General features: G+C 47.1%; 1 protein-coding gene across 1 annotated transcript in view; it reads right to left on the bottom strand.

Moving 5' to 3' along the window:
- Positions 1–22,950, bottom strand: part of ATAD3A (ATPase family AAA domain containing 3A) — a 43,181-nt gene that overhangs the window by 4,184 nt on the left and 16,047 nt on the right. Inside the window, exons 8-15 of the mRNA XM_083454001.1 lie at positions 21,454–21,609; positions 19,251–19,307; positions 16,211–16,336; positions 14,639–14,763; positions 12,241–12,292; positions 11,848–11,918; positions 6,683–6,850; positions 4,213–4,321 (exon numbers count right to left, since the gene is read on the bottom strand). Of these exons, the coding sequence (XP_083310127.1) occupies positions 4,213–4,321; positions 6,683–6,850; positions 11,848–11,918; positions 12,241–12,292; positions 14,639–14,763; positions 16,211–16,336; positions 19,251–19,307; positions 21,454–21,609 (864 nt within the window). The remainder of the gene's footprint in view (positions 1–4,212; positions 4,322–6,682; positions 6,851–11,847; positions 11,919–12,240; positions 12,293–14,638; positions 14,764–16,210; positions 16,337–19,250; positions 19,308–21,453; positions 21,610–22,950) is intronic.

Below are 22,950 nucleotides of genomic sequence, written 5' to 3'. Positions count from 1 at the left end.
TAACTGGTAGGGTTGCCATATTTTGAAGAGCAAAAAAGAGGACACATCTGCCGACTTCTACTTTTAACTATGGATCGCTGTGATGACTCTACACTCATGAAAAAGAGGACGTGTCCGGTAAAATTCAGCTTCGTTGGATGGCCACGAGGTCTAGCGTTATGAGAGAGGAAGAAAAACCTTTCTCTACCGATTTTCTCCATAATATGCATATTTCAGTGAACTTACTTTACACCACTTGCCTTTTCTCTAAACTAAAAAGTCCCAGATGCTGCAACGTACAGAAGTGCCGCCCCGTCCCTTGATAATTCTGGCTGCCCTTTTATGAACCTACATTGGTCTAGAGTAGGACCGAACTGTAGTCTGCCAGAGAGGTTTTCTAAGCCTGCAAAAGCCTGCAAGGGGGGTGGGGGGTGGAGAATGCTGCAGCGTGGATGGTGGCGAGGCAAAGTAATTGAAAATACGAATTGGAGGTGAATTAAGCAGCAGTCGTTAGCAGCAATTAAGCCCTCCCTCCCCTTTGGGATTATACCGAAGGTGCTCTGACCAAGAGAAGGTTTGAGAAATTGCTTCATTAAATCGTTTGGCTCCAGGAGGCAGAAATCGTGGCTTTCGCTGACCTGAGGTGCTGGCTAAAAAACAGGTTGTGAACTTTCCTTCCTGGTTAGACTCTTTTCTTTTAAAGCACCGCAGTGCCCTTCCTTCCCCGCCCCAAGGCTGTCGGAAACAGACCAAGGCAGGCAGGCAGGCAGGAAGTGAGTGAGTGAGAGAGAGAGAGAGAGAGAGAGAGAGAGACTGAGGCAGGGGAAGGAATTCTAAAACACCTTCCACGAGGCATCCACTTGCGTCAAGGCTGTTTGAAGGATGCGCACAGCCGCACCTGGCTCGCCACAGCTGCTGTTTGTCAAGATCAGGAAATGCAAGCACGCTCACAAGGAGGGAAAGGGACCTGGGAAGGTGACAAAGTCACTCTGCGCCACCCAATCACGTCACAAACTGGCGGGCGTCAATGTCCAGCATTCTCAGAAGAGGCAAAGAACAGCCTTGATCCCCCCCCCCTTCTAAATTCAATCCCTACCTAGCCCTAGGATGAAGGGCTGGGGGAACCTGTGGCCCTCGAGATAAGCCTGGACTCAACAGGCAGAGATGATGGGCTTTGTAGTCCCTCGATGTCTGGAGGGCTTAGGCTCCCCAGCCCAGCACCCTATGGGTTTGGATCAAGACCAAATTTCAGGGGTTGATTTCCCTCCCCCTGTGGATTTAGGCTCCCCTCCCTTCAAAAGGACAGATCCTGAAGCTGAGGCTCCAAGACTTTGGCCACCTCATGAGAAGAGAAGACTCCCTGGAAAAGACCCTGATGTTGGGAAAGATGGAGGGCACAAGGAGAATGGGATGACGGAGGACGAGATGGTTGGATAGTGTTCTCGAAGCTTCCAGCATGAGTCTGACCAAACTGCAGGAGGCAGTGGAAGACAGAAGTGCCTGGCGTGCCCTGGTCCATGGGGTCACGAAGAGTCAGACACGACTAAACAGCAACAACCCCTCAAAAAGTGCCATGGTGCTCAGGTTCTGCTCATGGGGGGTTTGGCTCTTGTAAAAACAGGATGCAGGATGAAATGGGCCTTTGGTCTGATCCGGCAGGGCTCATCTTAGGTTCTTAAGGGGTGCCCCAAAATTCTATATATATAATTGCCACAGTTCCTGACGATGGCTGGCTGTTTCTCTCTCCCCCCCCCCCGAGGATAACAACACTGCTGCCAGTGACACCCCCACTGGCAGCAAGAATTCCTGTCAGCACACAAGAAACTCTTCATGAGCTCCCCACCACCACCAATAGTACCCCATTCTCCCCACGGTTGTGAATGGGGTGATGAATTTGGGAGGGATTTCATCTCAGCACTAGTCAACTGTGTGTGTTGCCATTCCATAGAAGCGAAAACTGCACTAAATTGCACTTAAGAACAGTTTTGGCTCTCTTTTCTATTCAAAACTACGTTCACAGTCCTTATGACTGCTTGAAAGCATGTGAAATCTCACAAGTGCGCTCTCTCTTGCAATGTAACATAGTGTAACACTGGGCAAAGAAATCAACTTGTAGAAAATGTCAGCTCTCTCTTCTTTCCAAAAGCAGTCCTTACGACTGCAAAGTTTTGCTTGAAAGCGTGTGAAATCTCACAAGCTATGTATCTGTGGAGTTGCTGGTGTTTGACCCCCGACAACACAAGCGGTTATTTAAAAACAAATTTGCCCCGGGAGAATGCTAAACGTTCTAGTGTCATGTCTTATTTACTGAAGTTTAAGCTGCTGTTTTATTAATGTATTTTTCAAAATTAATTATACAGTTTTATCTGGCCCACATTATCTTTATTTTTTGCTGATATTTCGTAATTGTTATAAACCACTTATAATATTTTTAAAATCTCTAAGCGACCTACAACATAAAACACACAAATTATACCATTAACTCGAAAGTACAACATGAACCCACTGTCTCCCTCAGTCTAACCTACCTCACAGGGTTGCTGTGGGGATTAAATGAGGAGGGGGAGAACCACCTTGAGCTCCTTGGACGAAAAAAGGCAGGATATGAATGAAATAAATAAATATCCAGTTTGGTGGAGATTTATTTTTAGAGATAATATGGTTGTTCTGGTCTTAGATTGGGTGTTATTATTTAATATGTTCAGGTACATTGGTATGCCCCCTCATTATATCCATGTTGAATTTTTGTTATTGTTCACTTGCCCCTGTGGTTCCATAATAATTTGCAAACTAATAACAAAATATTAAAAATAAAGAATATAGATATACACAAACTCCTCTCTCACACGTCTAAGGCCAGAGTAAAAAGGTGCTGTCTTCAGCATACGACAAGAGGATGGGAGATGGAAACAAGAGTTTTCAGGAGGCATTACGCAACCCGAGGCTCTTTGGAAAAAGGAGTCAATGGGCAATTTTATTGCGGCTGCCTTAATCGGTCCCAAGGGCCTGGATGCGCCAAGGCAGTGTTTTCTTTCTTTTTTAAAAAAAGACCAACTGAAGCTTGCGCACAGCAAATTTGCAAGCTCGCGCACCTTACTGAACTCTCAAACAGAAAACCTGCAATATTTTGGATGAGGTGTGGCAGCACCAGCCCTGCCTAAGGCTTGCTTTATTTTTCAAAACGTATTTATTAACCGCACGGAACGTTTTCATCAGTCTTACTGGGGTTCTACAGACGCCAGGCGAAAACGTTACTCTTCAACCAGGCCTTTTGCTGCGTAACACCCGATACCCTTTTAAATGTGTTGTAGGAGGGGGTGGGGTGAAAGCTATGGGTTTGTTTCTGTTTTGATCATGTATTTTGTGCTTTTCCCCCACATTGTGTTTTTCTGTTGCAAGCTGCCCTGAGATCTATGGGTAAAGGGTGGTATACAAATTTAATAAACAGCAAAATAAAAGAAACAAATACTCCCATCTCTAGTCTCCCTCCAGGCAACAAGAGTTAGCAACAACAAAAAAGCAATGCTGCCTGGAAGCCGGTCTCTGTGCTTAGCCCATTCCTGTGTTGAATCCATGCATTTACAGTGGTGCCCCGCAAGATGAATGCCTCGCAAGACGGAAAACCCGCTAGACGAAAGGGTTTTCCGTTTTGGAGGTGCTTCGCAGGACGAATTTGCTATGGACTTGCTACGCAAGACGAAAATGTCTTGCGATTCCTGGGGGTTTTTTTCGCTCCCCACCCCCTTTTTCTAAGGCACTAAGCTGCTAATAGCCTTTTAGCAGCTAATCCGCTAATCCCTTAAGCCTTTAATAGCCGCTAATAGCCGCTAAACCGCTAATAGCGCTAATCCGCTAATGGGCTTGCTTTGCAAGACAAAAAAACCGCTAGACGAAGAGACTCACGGAACGGATTCTTTTCGTCTTGCGAGGCACCACTGTACTGAAATTATATTTTGCTTTTCCTCCAAGGTCAAGGCAGCAAACCCAGCTCTCCCCACTCCATTCCACCATCACAATGATTTTGCGAAGTGGGCTACCAGAAGCAATTTCCCCAGATGCCAGGTGTATGCGGGGTTATGGTTACAGGGAAGAAAGAGCATGTTCAGCAACATCTAGAGGGCCAAAGGTTCCCCAGTGCTGAGCTCAGCCAGAGCTAGCTGAAACCAAGCAGACTGGTCTGAGCAGGCAAGACTGCGCCGAAGGACCGGCTCTCTCATAGGATGCTGAACTTACCTGCCAGGCCACGGCGAGCTGAGAGATCTCTCGGCCAGACATGCCTTCGGTCAGCTTGGCGATCTCTGAACACTTCTTCCCATAGTCAAACTGGGCGAGCTTCAGGCGCCTGGACAGGAAAAAGCACACCAGTTCGCATCAACACTGCCATGTTATATTTATTGCAAGCTGCTGGGAAACACCGTAGGTAGGGTCTAAGGCAGCGTTTCCCAAACCTGGGTATCCAGCTGTTTTTGGACTACAACTCCCATCATCCTTAGCTAGCTGGACCAGTGGTCAGGGATGACAGGAATTGTAGTCCAAAAACAGATGGAGACCAAAGTTTGGAAAACCCTGGTCTAGGGTTTATAAGTTGTATTCAACTACGTACCCATCAAAAGAGTTCACCCGCTGAAATTAACGGGCATAAATTATATCACTTTGATTAATTTATGAAACCACTCTTGAGTAGGGTCAGCGTTGGATGCAACCCTTTATCCAGTAAATAAAACTATTACCGTATTTTTCGCCCCATAGGACACACTTTTCCCCCTCCAAAAATGAAGGGGAAATGTGTGTGCGTCCTATGGGGCGAATGCAGGCTTTCGCTGAAGCCTGGAGAGCGAGAGGGGTCGGTGCACAGAGCAAAACAAAAACAAGAATTACAGGGGTCAAGTGGTGGTTTTACCAATCTGCCAATCTAGCAGCCCGCGGGAGTTCCCGCCGGGCTCCCAAGGCTTGCGGACAGCAGCCTGCAGCCCGAAACCCGGGGAGCGCAGCCATGGGAGCCCGGCACGACTTTTTCTTTATTGTATATGATTTGCTAGCCAGTGAAGCAGTTCGGTTAGGACCCACGTTCAAACCCCTGCTCAGTCTGCAACGACTTGGCTTGTCATTCCCTCCGACTGACCCGCTTTGAAGGCTGTTGTGAGGATTAACAAAAGAGGAACTGCGAAGAAGCTTTATGCCAACTCAGGCCCACTGGCCCACCTTCCTAGGTACTGCCTATGCTGGATACGAGCAACTGTCCTGGGATGCCGCTGGGGTTTGAGTCTGGGGCCTTCTGCATGCCAAGAAGATGTCCTCCAGCTGAATTTTTGGGGAACTCTATTTTATGATATTGCTTTTCGATACAGGGCAGTCAAAAGTACTTCTTCACGCAGCACATCGTTGTTGTTGTTGTTTAGTCATTTAGTCATGTCCGACTCTTCGTGACCCCATGGACCAGAGCACGCCAGGCACTCCTGTCTTCCACTGCCTCCCGCAGTTTGGTCAAACTCATGCTGGTAGCTTCAAAAACACTGTCCAACCATCTCGTCCTCTGTCGTCCCCTTCTCCTTGGGCCCTCCATCTTTCCCAACATCAGGGTCTTTTCCAGGGAGTCTTCTCTTCTCATGAGGTGGCCAAAGTATTGGAGCCTCAGCTTCAGGATCTGTCCTTCCAGTGAGCACTCAGGGCTGATTTCCTTCAGAATGGAGAGGTTTGATCTTCTTGCAGTCCATGGGACTCTCAAGAGTCTCCTCCAGCACCATAATTCAAAAGCATCCATTCTTTGGCAATCAGCCTTCTTTATGGTCCAGCTTTCACTTCCATACATCACTACTGGGGAAACTATGGCTTTAACTATACGGACCTTTGTTGGCAAAGTGATGTCTCTGCTTTTTAAGATGCACATCGTTAGAACAATGGAATTCGCTCCCACAAGAGGCTGTAGCTACCCAGACAGGGACCGTTGATGCCAAGCCCTGTACAAATGAAAATCTGCCTGGCTAGACCAAGCGACTGCAGGAGACGAGCTTGACAAGGCAACCCCGCCTCCCACTCCTGCGGGATCTTGAATGAAGTGGACCGGAAAAGGTTTAAGATGCGTTCCCTGTTGCAAGAGATCTTTGCCCGATACAGGGGGAATCCTCTTGTCAATTCTGCTTCCGCTATTCAGTTGCAAACGATGACAAGTGACTAATGTTCTCAACAGATTTCATAACCCAAATAGGATATATCTGGGAGCAGCAGGGCCCAGTAGTAACATTAGCCAACCTTCAAAGCTAGGCCTGTGACAAAATGCTCCTGTGCAGCCACTGATGTCGTTCCCTTTTCTCACCTACCCTGTCCTGACTTCATGCCAATACAGTGGTACCTCTAGTTATGAACGTAATTCATTCCGGAGGTCCATTCCTAACCTGAAATTGTTCTTAACTAGAGGTACCACTTTAGTTAATGGGGCCTCTTGCTGCTGCTGTGCCGCCAGCACACGATTTCCGTTCTCATCCTGAAGCAAAGTTCTTAACCTGAGGTAACTCTTCCAGGTTAGCAGAGTTTGTAACCTGAAGCGTTTGCAACCTGAGGCGTTTGTAACTCAAGGTACTCAGACTTAAGAAAATGGGGGGAGATGTATCCGTGTATAAGATGCCTAATTTTCGACATTATTTTTAAGGGGGAAAAAGCCATATTGCAAAATATGGCAATTAATTAAAAAAATAAATATACTGACTGCTTTCCCTCAGTGGCTGGCTTCAGGACGTGCTTGTCAAAATACATCCGGACCAGACGCTCTCTCTCTTCCAGCGCTGGCAGCTTAAAATTAACCATTTCGTCTATCCGGTCATTGATGGCCCAGTCAAACTGCTCCGGTTGGTTGCTGGCTAAGACGAGCATAAACCTGGGGAGAGGAGAGGAGAACCATCATTTTTTCCCTTCTCTTATAAAGCAAGGCAGTTCTATTGGGATTCATCCTCCACATGAGCAACCCCTTCCACTTCAAACAGAGTTGTGCACGCAGGGAGGGTGGGAATACTTCGAGGGACCGTACCAGTGATCAAGAGCGCACCCCCCAAACACCATAAAACCATTCAATGCTCATTCGTTCAATACAGAAAGGCACGCATTGTGTGTGTGTGTGTGTGTGTGTGTGTGTGTGTGTGTAGGCTTGTATCCAATGCCAGCCCTACTCAGATGAGATCCACTGAAGTTCACAGACTTAGGTCCACTGATTTCAATGGGACTTGGTTGGGTACAACTCATAATATCTTCATAGAGGCATAAAAATGTCAGGCTGTTGTCAGGATGCAGTGAACTGCCTGTCCCCTCGATTATACAAGGCTGCAGGAAGGTCTAACAGAGGGTTTGAGGTGCTTCCAAAAACTGCTCTCAGAAGCACCTCCCCCAACTCCCTTTAAAAGGCAGCCCTTAATAAATGCACGCACGCACACACTCCTCCCACTGCAGAAAGTTTTGGCAGCACACTACTGCTAATCAAACCAAATTTCTCCCTCATTCTTAACCAATAATACCACATCCCGCTTTTCTGCAGAATCAAAGTATTTTTATTTATTTCATAAAATTTATACACCACTTGCTGCCACCCCCCCCAAAAAAAAACCTCATTCAAAACACTACCCTACCCTTTGTCACGTAAATACAAAACCGATAACAACACTAATCAGACGAAGTACCTGCGTACAAGGAACGCTAGAATTCTTAAAAGCATCTTCACGTAGAACGCTACAAGATTGATATTAAGAATTCCACACTGCGGATATTGCCAATGTAAGAACTGAATAGATTGTATTTCCTGAGGAATCTGCTGGACTTTAATTTCTCATAATATGTTTCGTTTATATGACAAGTTGGTCTATATAACCATGTATTTTGATATGATACGCTGAATCGCATTTAAAAAGAATTTATATTTACAAACGTTGTTTGTGTTGTTATCAGGTAAAAAACCCCCCCTCAAAGTGGTTTACAAAGAAAGAAAGAAAAGCACACACACAGAGAGAATGAGTGTGTGCTGGTGAAGCTTAAAGCAACAATCCTATGCCTATCTACTCATTATTTTATATCTCATGGGTCTCACTTCCCAGGACTTGTGTGTTTAGCACTGCGGGCTAAGCCATACCCTCTTGCCTCCTTTACTTCTCTCAAAATGCTCCCAGCTCTTTCCCAAAACTTCACACAGTGCTTTAAGCATCCTTTTGCTTCACAGCCAGTGCCTGCCGCCTCTCTTCTGCCCGCAACCCCCTCCGGCCCTCTCTCTCGCCGACTGACAATAAGCCCTGATTTAATGGCGCATTGTGATTTGAATCAGCCTGTTTTCCTAATGGGCGCTGGCGGCGACACTCTCACCATCTGCTCAGAGATGGCCCCCCTGGGGTCAGCGGGGGGAGGCCAGGGGGGGTGCCACCATCTCCACATTCATTCGGAAACTGGCTACTTTTCTTGATTTCCCCATTCCTGGCTTGCGGCTACGCTGCCCTGACGAGATCCCAGAGGGACAGACACGACGACCCCAAGTCCTAAATGCTTTCCCAGACAACAATGACAAAAAAGGGGGCAACTTCTTACCTGTTACCGTATTTTTCCGTGTATAACATGACCCCATGTATAAGGTGACCCCTACTTTGGGGAGTCCAAAATTAAGAAATCAGTATTTTAAAGTTCAGCTTTTGGAGGAAATCGCCCAAAATTGCTTTTTCTTTCTTTTGAAAATCGGCAAAAAAAAGTTGTTCTGGCAGTCAAGTGACTCAGGAGCTGCCAGAAGCCGCCAGCTCACCCAAGACTCACCATATAAATCTGCATATGAGATGACCCCCCAATTTTTGACTAAAAAAATGGGGGGGGGCATAGTCTTGTACATGGAAAAATACGGTATTTCAATAACATCCTTTTAATATGCACAATATTTAACAGACTATTTCTGATAATGACAATAAACCCCAGAATGTATTTATTTATTTCAGGGGGAGGGAACTTTTTTTTCTCCAGCCCGAGGTCCACATTCCCCTCTGGGCAACATTGTGGGGGCCACATAACAGGGCTGGGCAAGGGCAGAGCCAAAAGTTGGTGGAGCCACGGACTTGACCCTCCCCAATACAAAACTCATGCAGAAATCTTAGTGTTGCATCCAGCTACGTTCTACTCAGAGCAGACAACATTATTATTTCTATGTTAGTCATATGCATTAGCTTCAAGGGGTCTACTTGGAGTGGGAGAGAACTAACACACACACACACACACACACACACACACGACACACACTCACAAACAAGGCAAGCAAGAAGCATTATTACAGTTCAAAGGCAGCCCTGTTGAGTTTTTATTTCTCCTCCTTTCATTTCAATCGCTTTAACCCGACAAAAATCTCCTTCTCTTCTGCCTTTTTATAGTGATACCTTATTTTACAAGGCGTATTATATGGTGTATAAACTGCATTATACTGATTTACTGTAAATTTTCTTCCATTTAATCCGTGGCAAGATGGCCACAAATATAGCTTGGCTTATACAGCGGCCAATAAATAAATAGTTTATTAGGGATGTACACATTTGGTACAAACTGGAAACATCCTCCCTTTCCCCTCCCAACCAACATAAGCAGAATCTGTAGTATTATTATTTAATGTTTCCAGCCTAAGGCAAAGTATAAGAGCAAGAAAACTATTTAGACTGTCCTGGAGCTGTTCCGCTTCAGATTTAGCACACTCCTAGCGCAGGCCCTGAAATGAAGAACCTCAGAGTGGCTGGTTTGAACAGCAGGTACCGGGAGGGCCGTGGATCAGGGTTCAAATCCCATTGCAGGGCTGAGGAAGACCCTGACCACAAACTCTAGAGAGATGCTGCCTATCAACATAGACTGGCTTTCTCCAACTCTAGATGTCACTAGACTACAATTCCCATCATCCTTGACTGTTGGCCATGCTGGCTGGGGCTGATGGGAGTTGTAGTCCAACAACATCTGAGAGGAAAGAAAGCTCTACTGAGCTAGATGGGCCATGTCTGACTAGGGAGGCGTATACAACCGTACATTTAAAGCACGACTCCCAACCCCAAAGAACCCTGGGAATTGTAGTTTATGCCTCACAGAGCTACAATTCCCAGCACCCTTAACGAACTACAGTTCCCAGGATTCTTGGGGGTGGGGAACGTCATATGCTTTAAATACATGGTGTGTATACAAGCCTGTCTGATGCAACTTCTTTATGCTACTATTTTTCTGACCCAATCTCTCTTATAAAGTTTAAAATTCATATAGGTTCCCCAGACCACCTCAGATTCACTCCTCAAACGAAAGTAAAAATGTACAGAGCAAAACAAAAACAGGAATTACAGGGGCCAAATGGTGGTTTAACCAAACTTCTGGGAAGCGGGTGGCGCTGTGGTCTAAACTACTGAGCCTCTTGGGCTTGCCAATCGGAAGGTCGGCGGTTCGAATCCCTGCGACAGAGTGAGCTCCCATTGCTCTGTCCCAGCTTCTGCCAATCTATCAGTTTGAAAGCACACCAGTGCAAGTAGATAAATAGGTACCACTGTGGCAGAAAGGTTAATGGCATTTCCGCACGCTCTGGTTTCCATCACGGTGTCCCATTGTGCCAGAAGTGGTTTAGTCCTGCTGGCCACATGACCTGGAAAGCTGTCTGTGGACAAACGCCGGCTCCCTCGGCCTGAAAGTGAGACAAGTGCCACAACCCCATAGTTGCCTCTGACTGGATTTAACTGTCCAGGGGTCCTTTACCTTTTTACCTTAACCAAACTTCACAAGCAAAAAAAGCTTGAATGAGAGACGTCTCCTGTTTGCGCTTCTGGGGGGACTCTGAATAAGAGAACTGGCAGGCATTTTGGAAGAGGACGAGAGGGCAGCCATCTTGGACCCAACCAGTTGCTCTTGGAAACAGTAACTCTGAACGTCCAGGATTCGGCATTCCTGAAGGGTTTGCTAGAAGCGTAAAATTGGCTACTTAAAAGCACACATTTTCCTGACAGAAGGCAGAATTGCCAGTTAACTGTCTCCCGGGGGGCTCATTATTGGTGGATTCGCATACGTTATTGTGGCGTTGAGTGACTGAAGTCAATTCCTTACAGGCTCTGCAGAACATTGTTTTTTTAAGAGGGAACCCAGAACTATTCCTTAAATGAAGATATGCACCAATCAAATTTGCTTTTTGTGTGTGTGTCTGGGGGGTGGGGGGGAGAGTAGAACCGTCAAAACAGGATAACTAGAGCCAAATGTATAATTAGACAGGCCTGCGGGCAATAAGGAATTCTGCAGTGGAAAGCAACGCTGAGATAATATCCCATTTCATCATTTATTTATTTTAAAACAAAATGGGTTGGCTATGCCCAGAGAAGGCTCAAAATCCAAGAGTAATGCATATGTCTATGGTATGGGGGAAACTTTGTTCAGCCTGAGGGCCAGATTCCATTCTTGACAACCTTCCAGGGGCCACATGGGCGGAGCCAGAGGCAAAAGTGGGTGGAGCTATACAGTGGTACCTCGGGTTAAGTACTTAATTTGTTCTGGAGGTCCATTCTTAACCTGAAACTGTTCTTAACCTGAAGCGCCACTTTAGCTAATGGGGCCTCCTGCTGCTGCTGCTGCTGCACCGCTGGGGCCCGATTTCTGTTCTCATCCTGAAGCAAAGTTCTTAACCTGAAGCACTATTTCTGGGTTAGTGGAGTCTTTAACCTGAAGCGTATGTAACCTGAAGCGTATGTAACCCGAGGTACCACTGTATATGGAAGGTAAGGCGACCTTGCAAGTCTATGGATCTAATCTGAGTAGGACAAATGTTGGGACACAACCCAAAGAGTCTGTTTCATCTTCTGCATGACACACCTTCAGACACTGGAAGATGGCTCTTATGTTTCCCCTGAATCTTACTTGTTGCTGTGCTGCCCCGTCCTGTGCAGGAAGGCATTCAACGTGGCTCGTAGGTCTTCGCTGATTTTTTCCTGCAAGGAGGAGAAATCACAATTAAATTAACCATGCACTAAAATATAAAAATACAGAAAGCACATACTCCTTCAGTTTGTTATTATCAAGTATTTATAACCTGCTTTTCACAGAATATTCCAGAATCCCAAGCAGGGAATAACGAAACTAAATGTGTGTGTGTTTTCTGTATAGCCATATTTTAATTATTTTATTTCGTGGTTCCCCACCCTACGATTGCGAAACATTCCATGAAAAGCAGTTTATAAATACTCGGTAAAAACTAAACGATAGCATGCGTACAACATGCAAGAGAGAGAGAAGGGAGTGTGAAGTACTTGCCGTCGACCTCTTCCGCAGGAACGCATCAGCTTCGTCCACAAACAACAAGAGGCTGTTAAAAAAAACGAAAAACCTGGGTGAGCCTGGCAGCAGCAGTGGGTCAAGCAAATGGGCCCACCATCCTTGCAGAGTTGGGCCATCGCCAATCCAAAGTTCACCCAAGACGCTTCGGTGTAAAAAAATAACAAATATGGGATTGTGCCTAACCAAGACTTCCTTGGAGCGTGCCCACCAGAGGACCTAAGTTAGACAAGTTCATTCATTTCAACGCATCTGCGCAGAGTAGGTTTTGTGGCATCTATTGCTTTTGGGTTGTGACCTACGTTAGTCAGTCCTACTCAGAGTAGGCCCGTTAAAATTTAACACGCGCATGAGTAACTTAGGTCTGCTAATTTCCATGGGTCAGCTCTGAGGACTGCATGAAAGCCTTCGATTTTTATCCATGATACGGTTTAAGAGAGAATTTTGCTTTCTTGTCCGTTATGCTGCTTTAAAGACACATCATATACGCAAGCTTCGTCTGTTAAGGTTTCGTTCTGATATTGTGCAATTTTTTAACTTGGTGCTTTAAACTGGGTTGTCAACAGCTTTTGAGATTAAATAAGAACAAGCAGCGGCAGCAGCGACAACAATGCACGGAAACAATTCAAATAAAGAAATAAAGCGACTACAACAGTAGCAACAGCTCTTCTCGTCAGCATCTGACAGGTATGGATGATGGGAGTTGTAGTCCAAAAACAACTCCTCCCATCAGCCAGCATGTCCAATGGCCAGGTGTGAACCAGACTGGTAAAACCATGGATATGTTTTTCTGTGTTACTATGCTCCCTGGCATACAAACCACAATGCTTTTTTTTATTTTTAAAAAGACTCCTTAAGGATGGAATAGCATGAAAAGACACCATAGCTCTAGGGTTTGGCTTGTAAAGTACCAAAGGGGAGGAAGGTTTCAGAAGTCACTCAGGGAGCTATGAGAGGCTGCTTTGTCACATTCTGGGATCTGCAATTCTGCTGGCTTTCTCTCCCCCCCCCCCCCCCCCGGCCGGTGAATAATTTAACATGGACCGCCAATGCATTTTTAAACACACGCAGCATTTCAGCTTTTCTTGCCGTTTCCCCCCACAAAAAGGTGGGCCACGAAAAACCCTCTGCAAAAGGAAGTTTGTTTTGCAGTGCTCTAAATATTTCATTTCACGGGTGGCTTTCCATTCTCTCTCTCTCCCCCCCCCCCTTTCTTTTTAAGGAAAGAAAAAAGGTGGAAAATAGAAACATTCTGGTGATGAATGTGCCTGCGTATCAGTTTGGACAAAGGGAGCGAATGTCTGTCGGAGCCAATCAAGGGACACATACATCATCAATTAGCCACGCTCAGCGCCATCCCCGAACCTCCCTCCTTCGGCACCCCCCACAAAATAGGACGGCATAGGCACACAGCGCCGGATCCCCAGTTCCTCTTACTCGGTTTTAATGGGTCTCTGGGAGATGCTTGGAGGTGCAGGAGAGAAGAGACGAAGAGCCAAACAGCACCATCACTGTGGAAGGTATTTGCTTTCTCTTTACAGTGGTACCTCGGGTTAAGTATTTAATTCGTTCCGGAGGTCCGTTCTTAACTTGAAACTGTTCTTAACCTGAAGAAACACTTTAGCTAATGGGGCCTCCCGCTGCCGCCGGAGAACAATTTCTGTTCTCAGCAAAGTTCCTAACCTGAAGCAATATTTCTGGGTTAGCGGAGTCTGTAACCTGAAGCCTATGCAACCCGAGGTACCACGGTATTGTAGAGAACATGCTGGGTATGTATGTACCCAGGAATGTAGAACCTCTTTCAACTCGATGGCTGCATGCGAGCAGCAGGCGGGACCAGAGGCAAAAGTAGGCGGGGCCAAGAAGGTCAACTTAACCTCTGCACAGTAGGCTTTAAGTTTCAGGGAAGCACCGTGGCTCAGAGGCAGTGCATCCGCTGTGTGCGCAGAAGAGTCCGGGTTCAATCCCGAACAGTATCTCCAGGTGGGGCTGGGAGCGACTCTCTTCCTGAAACCCCGGACAGTTGCTGCCAGTCAGTGTAGACAGAACCAAGCTAGATGGACCATTGGTCTGACTCGGTGTATGGCAGGCGCCGGCAAACTAAGGCCCGCGGGCCAAATCCGGCCCAATTGCCCTCCAGATCCGGCCCATGAACGGTTCTGCAATCACCGCTTGGTGATTTTAAATGTTTTATTGTGTTTTTAATATTCTGTTGGAAGCCGCCCAGACCACACCACGATTAAATGAAGCAACTGAAAACTGCAATGGATTCTGTACTGAGAGCAAAGCAACATCTTTTTGTGTGTGTGTGCATGTGTGTAAAAGCAAGACGGAACTCTCGATCTGAGAAAGTGGTGGGGAACAGATCAAAGCTTACCCTCTCCGGCTTGTATTTGCCCAGTCAAAGACCTTGTGCATGGCAGTAACTCCTTCCCGCCCCATGGGGGCGACGTCACCACCAGTCATGATGGCGTAATCCATGCCAGAATGCATGGCTAATTTCTGGAGCAGAGAAAAAGACAGAGAGAGAGAGAGAGAGAGAGAGGGAGGGAGGGAGGGAGAAAGAAAGGGGGGGAGAGGGAGAAATCAAATAACAATCAACATTTGCCCGTGATATTTACATAAAGGGACGCGGGTGGCACTGTGGTCTAAACCACTGAGCCTCTTGGGCTTGCTGATCAGAAGGTTGGCAGTTCGAAACCCTGCGACGGGGTGAGCTCCCGTTGCTCAGTCCCTGCTCCTGCCAACCTAGCAGTTCGAAAGCACATCAAAGTGCAAGTAGATAAATAGGTACCGCTCCAGCGGGAAGGTAAACGGCGTTTCCGTGCGCTGCTCTGGTTTCACCAGAAGCGGCTTAGTCATGCTGGCCACATGACCCGGAAGCTGTACGCTGGCTCCCTCGGCCAATAAAGCGAGATGAGCGCCACAACCCCAGAGTCATTCACAACTGAAATTAACTTTACCTTTTTATTTACATAACTGTAGAATCTTGTACACAAACTATCTGCCCAATAATATTTTTTTTAAATACTTTAAAAAAGCAGGTTCCTAATCCTCATTTCTAAATGACACAGAAACATACTCAGGGGCCCCATCAAAGGCTCAGCAACTAGAGGAGCGAAAAAGAAAATCAAGTAATGATAAACATTGACACCCAATGCCCTTTAAAAATGTGTTGGGGCGGGGGGAGTTACTGGACTGTTTTTGTTTTTATTTTGATTATGTAGTCTGTGCTTTTATATTGTGATCTTGTCTTGCAAACCACCCTGAGACCTGCAGATATATGGCAGTATACAAATTTAATTAAATAATAATAATAATAGTAATAGTAATAATAATAATAATACAGTGGTACCTCAGGTTAAGTACTTAATTCGTTCCGTAGGTCCATTCTTAACCTGAAACTGTTTGTAACCTGAAGCACTACTTTAGCTAATGGGGCCTCCCACTGCTGCCATGCCACCAGAGCACAATTTCTATTCTCATCCTGAAGCAAAGTTCTTAACCTGAAGCACTATTTCTGGGTTAGCGGAGTCTGTAACCTGAAGCGTATGTAACCTGAGGTACCACTTTGATAATAATAATAAAAAAAACATTTGCCCTATGGTGTTTACATAGCTCTGTAGAATCGATTGCAAAACCCCAAATTCCAAAATTATAATTTAAAAAAATTTTAAAAAGCATCCTAGCCCTCATGAATAAAGGTGACAGAAACATACTCCGATGATCCTATCAAAGGCTCAGTGACTGGGACTAGCCTGAAGCCCCAGACCCTCAACCTTAAGCCAACCAGAGGGCCCCAACCCTCTGGTCTGATGCCGACCAGAGCAGGATTTATAAGTGTGCCCTGATGTGAAGAGCTCTCCCCTGCCTTCAGGAGTGGTGACCCGAGAGGCTGTCAATTGAGCTGCTGGCAGTGATCACATCGCAATGATGCCACTGGGGCTACCTTGGCAAAGAGAGTCTTCCCCGTCCCAGGGGGCCCGTACATGAGGATGTTCCTGTACAAGCTTTTGTTGTTCCGCGTGTTCCGTGTCGCAATGGCAATGTCTCTCACTCGCTCCTCCAGCTTTGGCTGCAAAAAATAATAATGGAGAAAGGGCAAGGTTGAACTAAGAAGACATGGAATAAACACCGGGTGGGTGGGTCAGGGACTCTACCTACCTACGAGCCCTCGGACTCAGACCAAATTTCCAACCAGCCCAGTATCCTGTTTCCGTCACGATGCTTCTGGGATGCCCACAATCAGGGCATGGAGGAAACCATCTTTGGTGCTTGCTCATGCGTGTGTTCTTGTGATGCATGCCAAGAAGCAGCGTGGGGCTTCCCTTGTGCTTGACTCGCAAGCTGCAGCTTGCGCAGAATGTTGCGGCACAATTGCCGGCAGGAGTGAGACCTGGCCGGCATGGAATAGCTGTGCTCAGAGACCCAAACAGAATACTCTTTGCTACCAAGCTGTTACCATTAATAGGTAAAGCCCTGAGCAACTTGGGACCTGCGAGATCACTTTCCCCCATATCTGCCCACTCGACCATTTCGATCTGTGGATCCGGCGCTGTTATAGCGGCTGCATGACATTGCATTTGTAAGAAATCATTCTTTTAGGTGGCATCTTCGCTTTAGAACTCCCTGCCTACTGACACCAGGCAGGTGTCACCACTGTACTGCTCAAAAACGTTAGGCAAGCTGACACGGAGAGCCAGTGTGGTGTAGTGGTTAAGAGCGGTAGTCTCGTAATCTGGTGAACCGGGTTCGCGTCTCCGCTCCTCCACATGCAGCTGCTGGGTGACCTTGGACCAGTCACACTTCTTTGAAGTCTCTCAGCCCCACTCACCTCACAGAGTGTTTGTTGTGGGGGACGAAGGGAAAGGAGAATGTTAGCTGCTTTGAGACTCCTTTGGGTAGTGATAAAACGGGATATCAAATCCAAAACTCACTTGTTTTGATCTGTGTGTAGTTTATAATTGATTTTAACTTTGAAAAAAAATGTTTTAAATAGTTGTTTCCCCCAGCAATTGCATCGCTTTGTGCTTTCCGTAAACGACCTTGCGGTTTTCTTTACAATCAAGGGGCACACAGTTTTTACGAAGTAAAAAAATAGATGAACATGCTTGCAATTCGTTGCTTGCTAACGTGTGGGATGAGTAGCTCCCGGTGCATGCTGGGAACAGATGGCATGCTCTTGCCTATGGCCTCGTTTATACATTTACTCGCTCCTGTGAATTGCTAGGCTTGCTTGTGGGTGGTTTGAACAGCCCAGGTGTATGCTGATGTGTGGCAGGAGCGGCTCCTGTGCGTGATTCTCCCGCAAAGCATTCTTGGAGCTTTTTGGCAAATGGAATGCCTACGGCTCTTTTAGCCAGGGGTGGGGAACCTCCAGATGGCAGGCTCCATCAGTCCGCATTTGGCCCGCAAGGTCGTTTTGACCAAACCGCGGGCTGCCTGCCCCGCTACGCTTGTCACCAGGTCAGCCAGAACGGGGGTTGTAGGCACAAACCCTGTGCAAATTCTGACAAGGCAGATGACTGGAAGGTCTCGCCAAGCCCCTGTGCAGTCAGCTGATTGTGGTCGGATCCTGTGGAGCCTCTTGCAAAGTGCTCTGCGAGACCCAACAATCAGTTGAGAAGCCCTATAGCAAAGTGTTCCATACAATCTGGTCAGACACCCGATGCCCTTCTGCCAAAAGTGGCCCACAAGCAGTGAGGGAGATAACCGTCCGACCCGTCAGGCAGACCCAGTGCCCACCCTTGCTTTTAAGCGTAGACACACGGCTCTTTTTGAAGAAATGGCAAAATTCCTGAATAAGGTGCCATTAGTGAGAGCAAGGGGACACAGGTGGCGCTGTGGGTTATACCACAGAGCCTAGGACTTGCCGATCAGAAGGTCAGCAGTTCGAATCCCCGCAACGGGGTGAGCTCCCATTGCTCGGTCCCTGCTACTGCCAACTTAGCAGTTTGAAAGCACGTCAAAGTGCAAGTAGATAACTAGGTACCACTCTGGCGGGAGGTAAACGGTGTTTCTATGTGCTGCTCTGGTTTCGCTAGAAGCGGCTTAGTCATGCTGGCCACACGACCCGGAAGCTGTACGCCGGCTCCCTCGGCCAATAAAGCAAGATGAGCACCGCAACCCCAGAGTCAGTCGTGACTGGACCTAATGGTCAGGGGTCCCTTTATCTTTATCGAGAGCAAAGGGCAGCCTCAACTTTGACTAGCATGCTTTTTTGCTAGGAAAAGAGAGCCGTCGAACTGTGGCGTTATTCCCACAATTATCTACAACAAGCGGCGCCCGGGCAGAAATTATTAGCCCATTAAGGTGCTGGCATAAGGGGGGGGGGGGAGCTTGCGAGTGCTGACTCAGGGATTTTTTTCGCTGGCTGCTGTGCGGAGGTGAGCAAAGGTTCCCCACATGTGGATTCTTGGCTCGGAGCAAAGACTCACTCGACCCCTCTTGAGCGACGTTTCTCTCCAACAGTCTTGGCAATGAAACAAAGCTGGGAAATGCTTTTTTGGCCCCGAGGAAGCTGCTTTTGCAATCTTCAAGGGGAGCAGAAGGAGAAGTCCAACTCCTCTTTCAGAAGTTGGCACAGTTGAAGCGGAAAGCCGAGGTTCAAATCTCGTCCTGGCTGAGAACTTACTGGGACGGGGAAACCTTCATCCTGCAGCCATTGGGGGCAATTCACACCATTTGGCGAATTAGCTGATAGCAGGCACAGGAAAATTAAAGCCTTTGCCCTTGGCAGATGTGGCTCGAATTCGGCCAAAACCGAGGCACTGTTGGAATTTGGCACCTCTTCCCCATCACACCGCTCTGGGCAGGGACCAAAAAATGTAACACAAAAGCATCCCTGTTGGATCAGGCCCAGCCATTGGATGTGTTAGCTGAGGCTGATGGGAGCTGTAGTCCAGGAATGTCTGGAGGACCACAGGTTAGCCATCCCTTCTTTATACAAATAGTCTTTTTTAATTTTATTATTATTATTATTTACTCACACTGAGAATGACTCCTTCGAGGGCATCCTGGGCTTTGCTGGTGAGCCGCTTGCCAAGCTAGGGAAAGAAAGTGAAGGCAGTCAGGTTACCTGTTGTGATGGGTGATGGACAAAGGGCATGGGAGAAGCCTATTTCCCACCAGTGGGGACACACTGCCCCAAACCAAGATGGCTTTAAAAGAGGATTAGCCAAATTCATGGGACGGAAGGCTACCAGTGGCCATGAGCTACGATAGTTTTGCTCTACCGCCACTGCCAGAGGCAAGATGCTTCTGAATACCAGCTACTGGTCACTGCAGGTGGGGACAGTTGCTGCTGCTCACAGGCTTCCAAACGGGGCATCTGGTTGGCCGTTTGCACCAGCAGCTGGTCTTCGGAGTCACACTACCTCCGACAATGGCGGTAGAATACAGCTTATCCACCCTGTGAATTTTGTAATGCATGCAGGCAACACCAATACCTGTTTTTAATTTCTTAAGTTCCTGTTATGCAGCATGCTCAGTTCCAACTCCGCCCCCCCCAGGAAACACTTCACCTTTTGGCCACTAGGTGGCAATCACGTAAACGGTATCTTAAGCTCCTCCCCCTTCAGTTTATAACACTTCACCTTTTGGCCACTAGGTGGCAATCACATAAACGATATCTTAAGCTCCTCCCCCTTCAGTTTATATTATCAACATATCTATAGGCGATATGAATACCGAAAGGTATTTGTGGCAGGACGGGACTAATCTCCATATATGTTGTTTTTGGCATTTGTCTGTCTCCAGAGAGAATGCTGATAATGCCAAGGTTGCAGGTTCGATCCCCAAATGGGATAGCTGCCTATTCCTGCATGGCAGGGGTTTGGACTAGATCAGGCACAGGCAAACTCCGGCCCTCCAGATGTTTGGGACTACAATTCCCATCATCCCCTACCACTGGTCTTGTTAGCTAGGGATGATGGGAATTGTAGTCCCAAACATTTGGAGGGCCAGTTTGCCTATACTTGGACTAGATGATCCTAAGGATCCCTTCCAATTCTACAGTTCTATGATTCTATGTTGAGTCTCCGGGGGTGAAGTCAAGCCGCTTGAGGATCACAGCACCTGCTGCGGCTGTAGTGACCGGTAACTTGTAGCTGCTGCCTCCCATGTTGTTTTTGCAACACTAGCAGCACCAAAATGACCTATGTGGGGCGCAAGCCTGGGGTGCTGTGTATGGAGGTCCTGGGCTGCCCAAACTACAAGACCCCATTCTTGGCCTTGTTTATGTGGACCAAAGGGAAACAGAGCAATACATTTGGCACCAGCTTGGCTGCAGGAGTTGCCAGAAGGAGGTACCGTATTTTTCGCTTCATAAGACACACCTGGTTTTTAGAGGAGGAAAGCCCCGGTTTTTTGAGGATTAGCTCAAAGTTGCTGTGCTTACTTTGCAAAGGGAAAAAATCCTGTTTTTATGGGGTTCAACTCACAGTTCTGCAGCTTCTTTAGGAAAGGAAAGGGAGCCATTTCTACCGTTTCCACACAGATAATCTAATCAGCCAGTCGCATGTTGCCGGGGAAACAAACAGCCTCTGTCTGCAGAACATTCAGCAATGGAGGCCTGGGCAAGGTGGCAGGGCCAGAAAGGGAGCCAGTGATCGACCACACATTCACTCCATAAGACGCACGGACATTTCACCTTACCTTTTAGGAGGAAAAAAGTGTGTCTTGTGGAGCAAAAAATACGGTATGTACCTGCTGTCTTGAGGGACATCTTCAGGAGAAGAAAGGCTAAGGAGTAAACCTACACAAATCCGGAGTGAAGACTCCATGCATAAATAACAGGTGCATTGGTTTCAGCCCGTAAAATCCCTTCTGTTTATAAATTCAGAATCTCCCTGGGCTTGAAAATTAAGAACATAAGAGTCCTGCTGGATCAAGCCAGTAGTCTAGCATCTTGGAAAACCAACTGTGTGTGGGGAAACCTGCAAGCAGGACCACACGGACAAGATCATTCTCCCCTCCTGAGGGCTCCAGCAAGTGGTATTCAGGCGCATTCCTGCCTGTAACTGTAGTGGCAGGGCATGGCCACGAACTCGACAAACTCTTTGGGGGGAAAGGTGGAATATAAATGCCACAAATAAGTTAAGTACAAATGTGTTTGATTATGATGTCGCTGAATCCACCTGGCTATTCTAGCCCCTCATGAGAGGAGTTGTGCAGTACGTTAGAAGGGATTACCTTAATGGGATGCTTGAGAGCTTCCAGGATGGTGAAACGAGAGGTTTCCCTCACCAACGACGGCTTGCCCAGGCGGGCCTCAATGTACCGGCCAGCGACCGCAGTTGCGTTCTTGGCGCTGTAAATGCCAACAGCCAGGAGGGTCAGGCCGGCCACCTGTCAAAGGAAGGAAGGAAGGAAGGAAGGAAGGAAGGAAGGAAGGAAGGAAGGAAAAGATATTTGCCGGTTCAAGGTTAATTTACAAAAAGGCAAACAACCCCCCCCCCCCAAACCTGCCTGGTGGTTGTTGTTTTTTTTAAAAAAATGTTTTAAATCAGACTTTTTGGGGGGCGGCATGGGCAGATACAGACAAATTGAAACTGAAATTGAAAATTGAAATACTTTATTGTCACTTATACAACTGGTATACAGTGAGATTACAAATCTGAATTTCATACAAACTAAATGAGAGCCTTCCTTTGGGGGTGGGGTGGGGGATTCTGGAGTTTGCCTTGCACCCCCCAGAGCTGACCCACTGGAATTAATAGACATAATTCACTTAGGTCCATTAACTTCAATGGATCTATGCTGGGCAGAAGTTCGATACCACCCAATGGATAACGCCTATTCTATGTTTCAAGTCGCTCTGAGTTTATATTTTGTTTAAAATGTGACTAATAAGTCCAATAAATGATATAGTATTAATAAATAATAATAATAAACAAACAAACAAACAAATAAATAAATAAATAATAATTCCATCCCACCTTTCTCCCTGCAATGCGACAAGAAACTATTGGGCTGTTTGAAAAAGCTCTCCTTAGGCGGTTCTGTTTGAAACGGTGGAAGTCAACAGTGAGGACTAGAAACCTGAGACAAAGACAAAACGCCAGGATCCTCAGACTTCCAATCTTAGCCAGCCAATCCTAAATTGCTGGTGTGTGTGTGCGCGCGCATAAAATGATAGGCTTACGGGTCTCTTGCGTGGATGACTCATCACAGCCCCTGCTCCTCCCTTTCTGCTCCTGAGACACGCATGCCGCAAGGCCCCTTAACCCCCCCTCCACACCTCAGTTCCTGTCCTTTAGGAGGACAAAAACCTGCCAGACTCCTCCGCTGCAGATGCTCTTTGCCTCTCTGCTCAAGCTGAAGGAATCATAATAAAAACAAAGGGAGGCCAGGGTTGATTAATGGGCCATTTTGATGTCGCTAAGAGCTCCTCTCCCTCTCCTCTCTTCCCTTTTAACACAAGCATCAACAAATTACAGCTGCAGGCAGAGGGTCCCAGTTGGCAGGATGTTCGCAGTGCCTGTTGAGTTATGCAGAATAACTTCACCCGAGTCGCAGGCACGATGCGGAACACGGTCTCCCGCTTCCTTCCTCGCGCCCACCAGAGGCGATTTCTCTTCCACAACACGCTCAAAATGAACCCGTGCCCCCTCTCTCCTCAACCCGCCTCCAGGGTACGGCTGTCACAGGGGTTGCAAGGCTGGGCTCGATGGGGTGTCTGACCTCCCT

Source organism: Podarcis tiliguerta, assembly GCF_965153285.1.
Source record: "Podarcis tiliguerta genome assembly, chromosome: 8".
In the NCBI taxonomy this organism is placed as follows: Eukaryota; Metazoa; Chordata; class Lepidosauria; order Squamata; family Lacertidae; genus Podarcis; species Podarcis tiliguerta.
The sequence above is the reverse complement of the archived record's forward strand: the minus strand, read 5'-3'. Positions and strand labels throughout refer to the sequence as shown.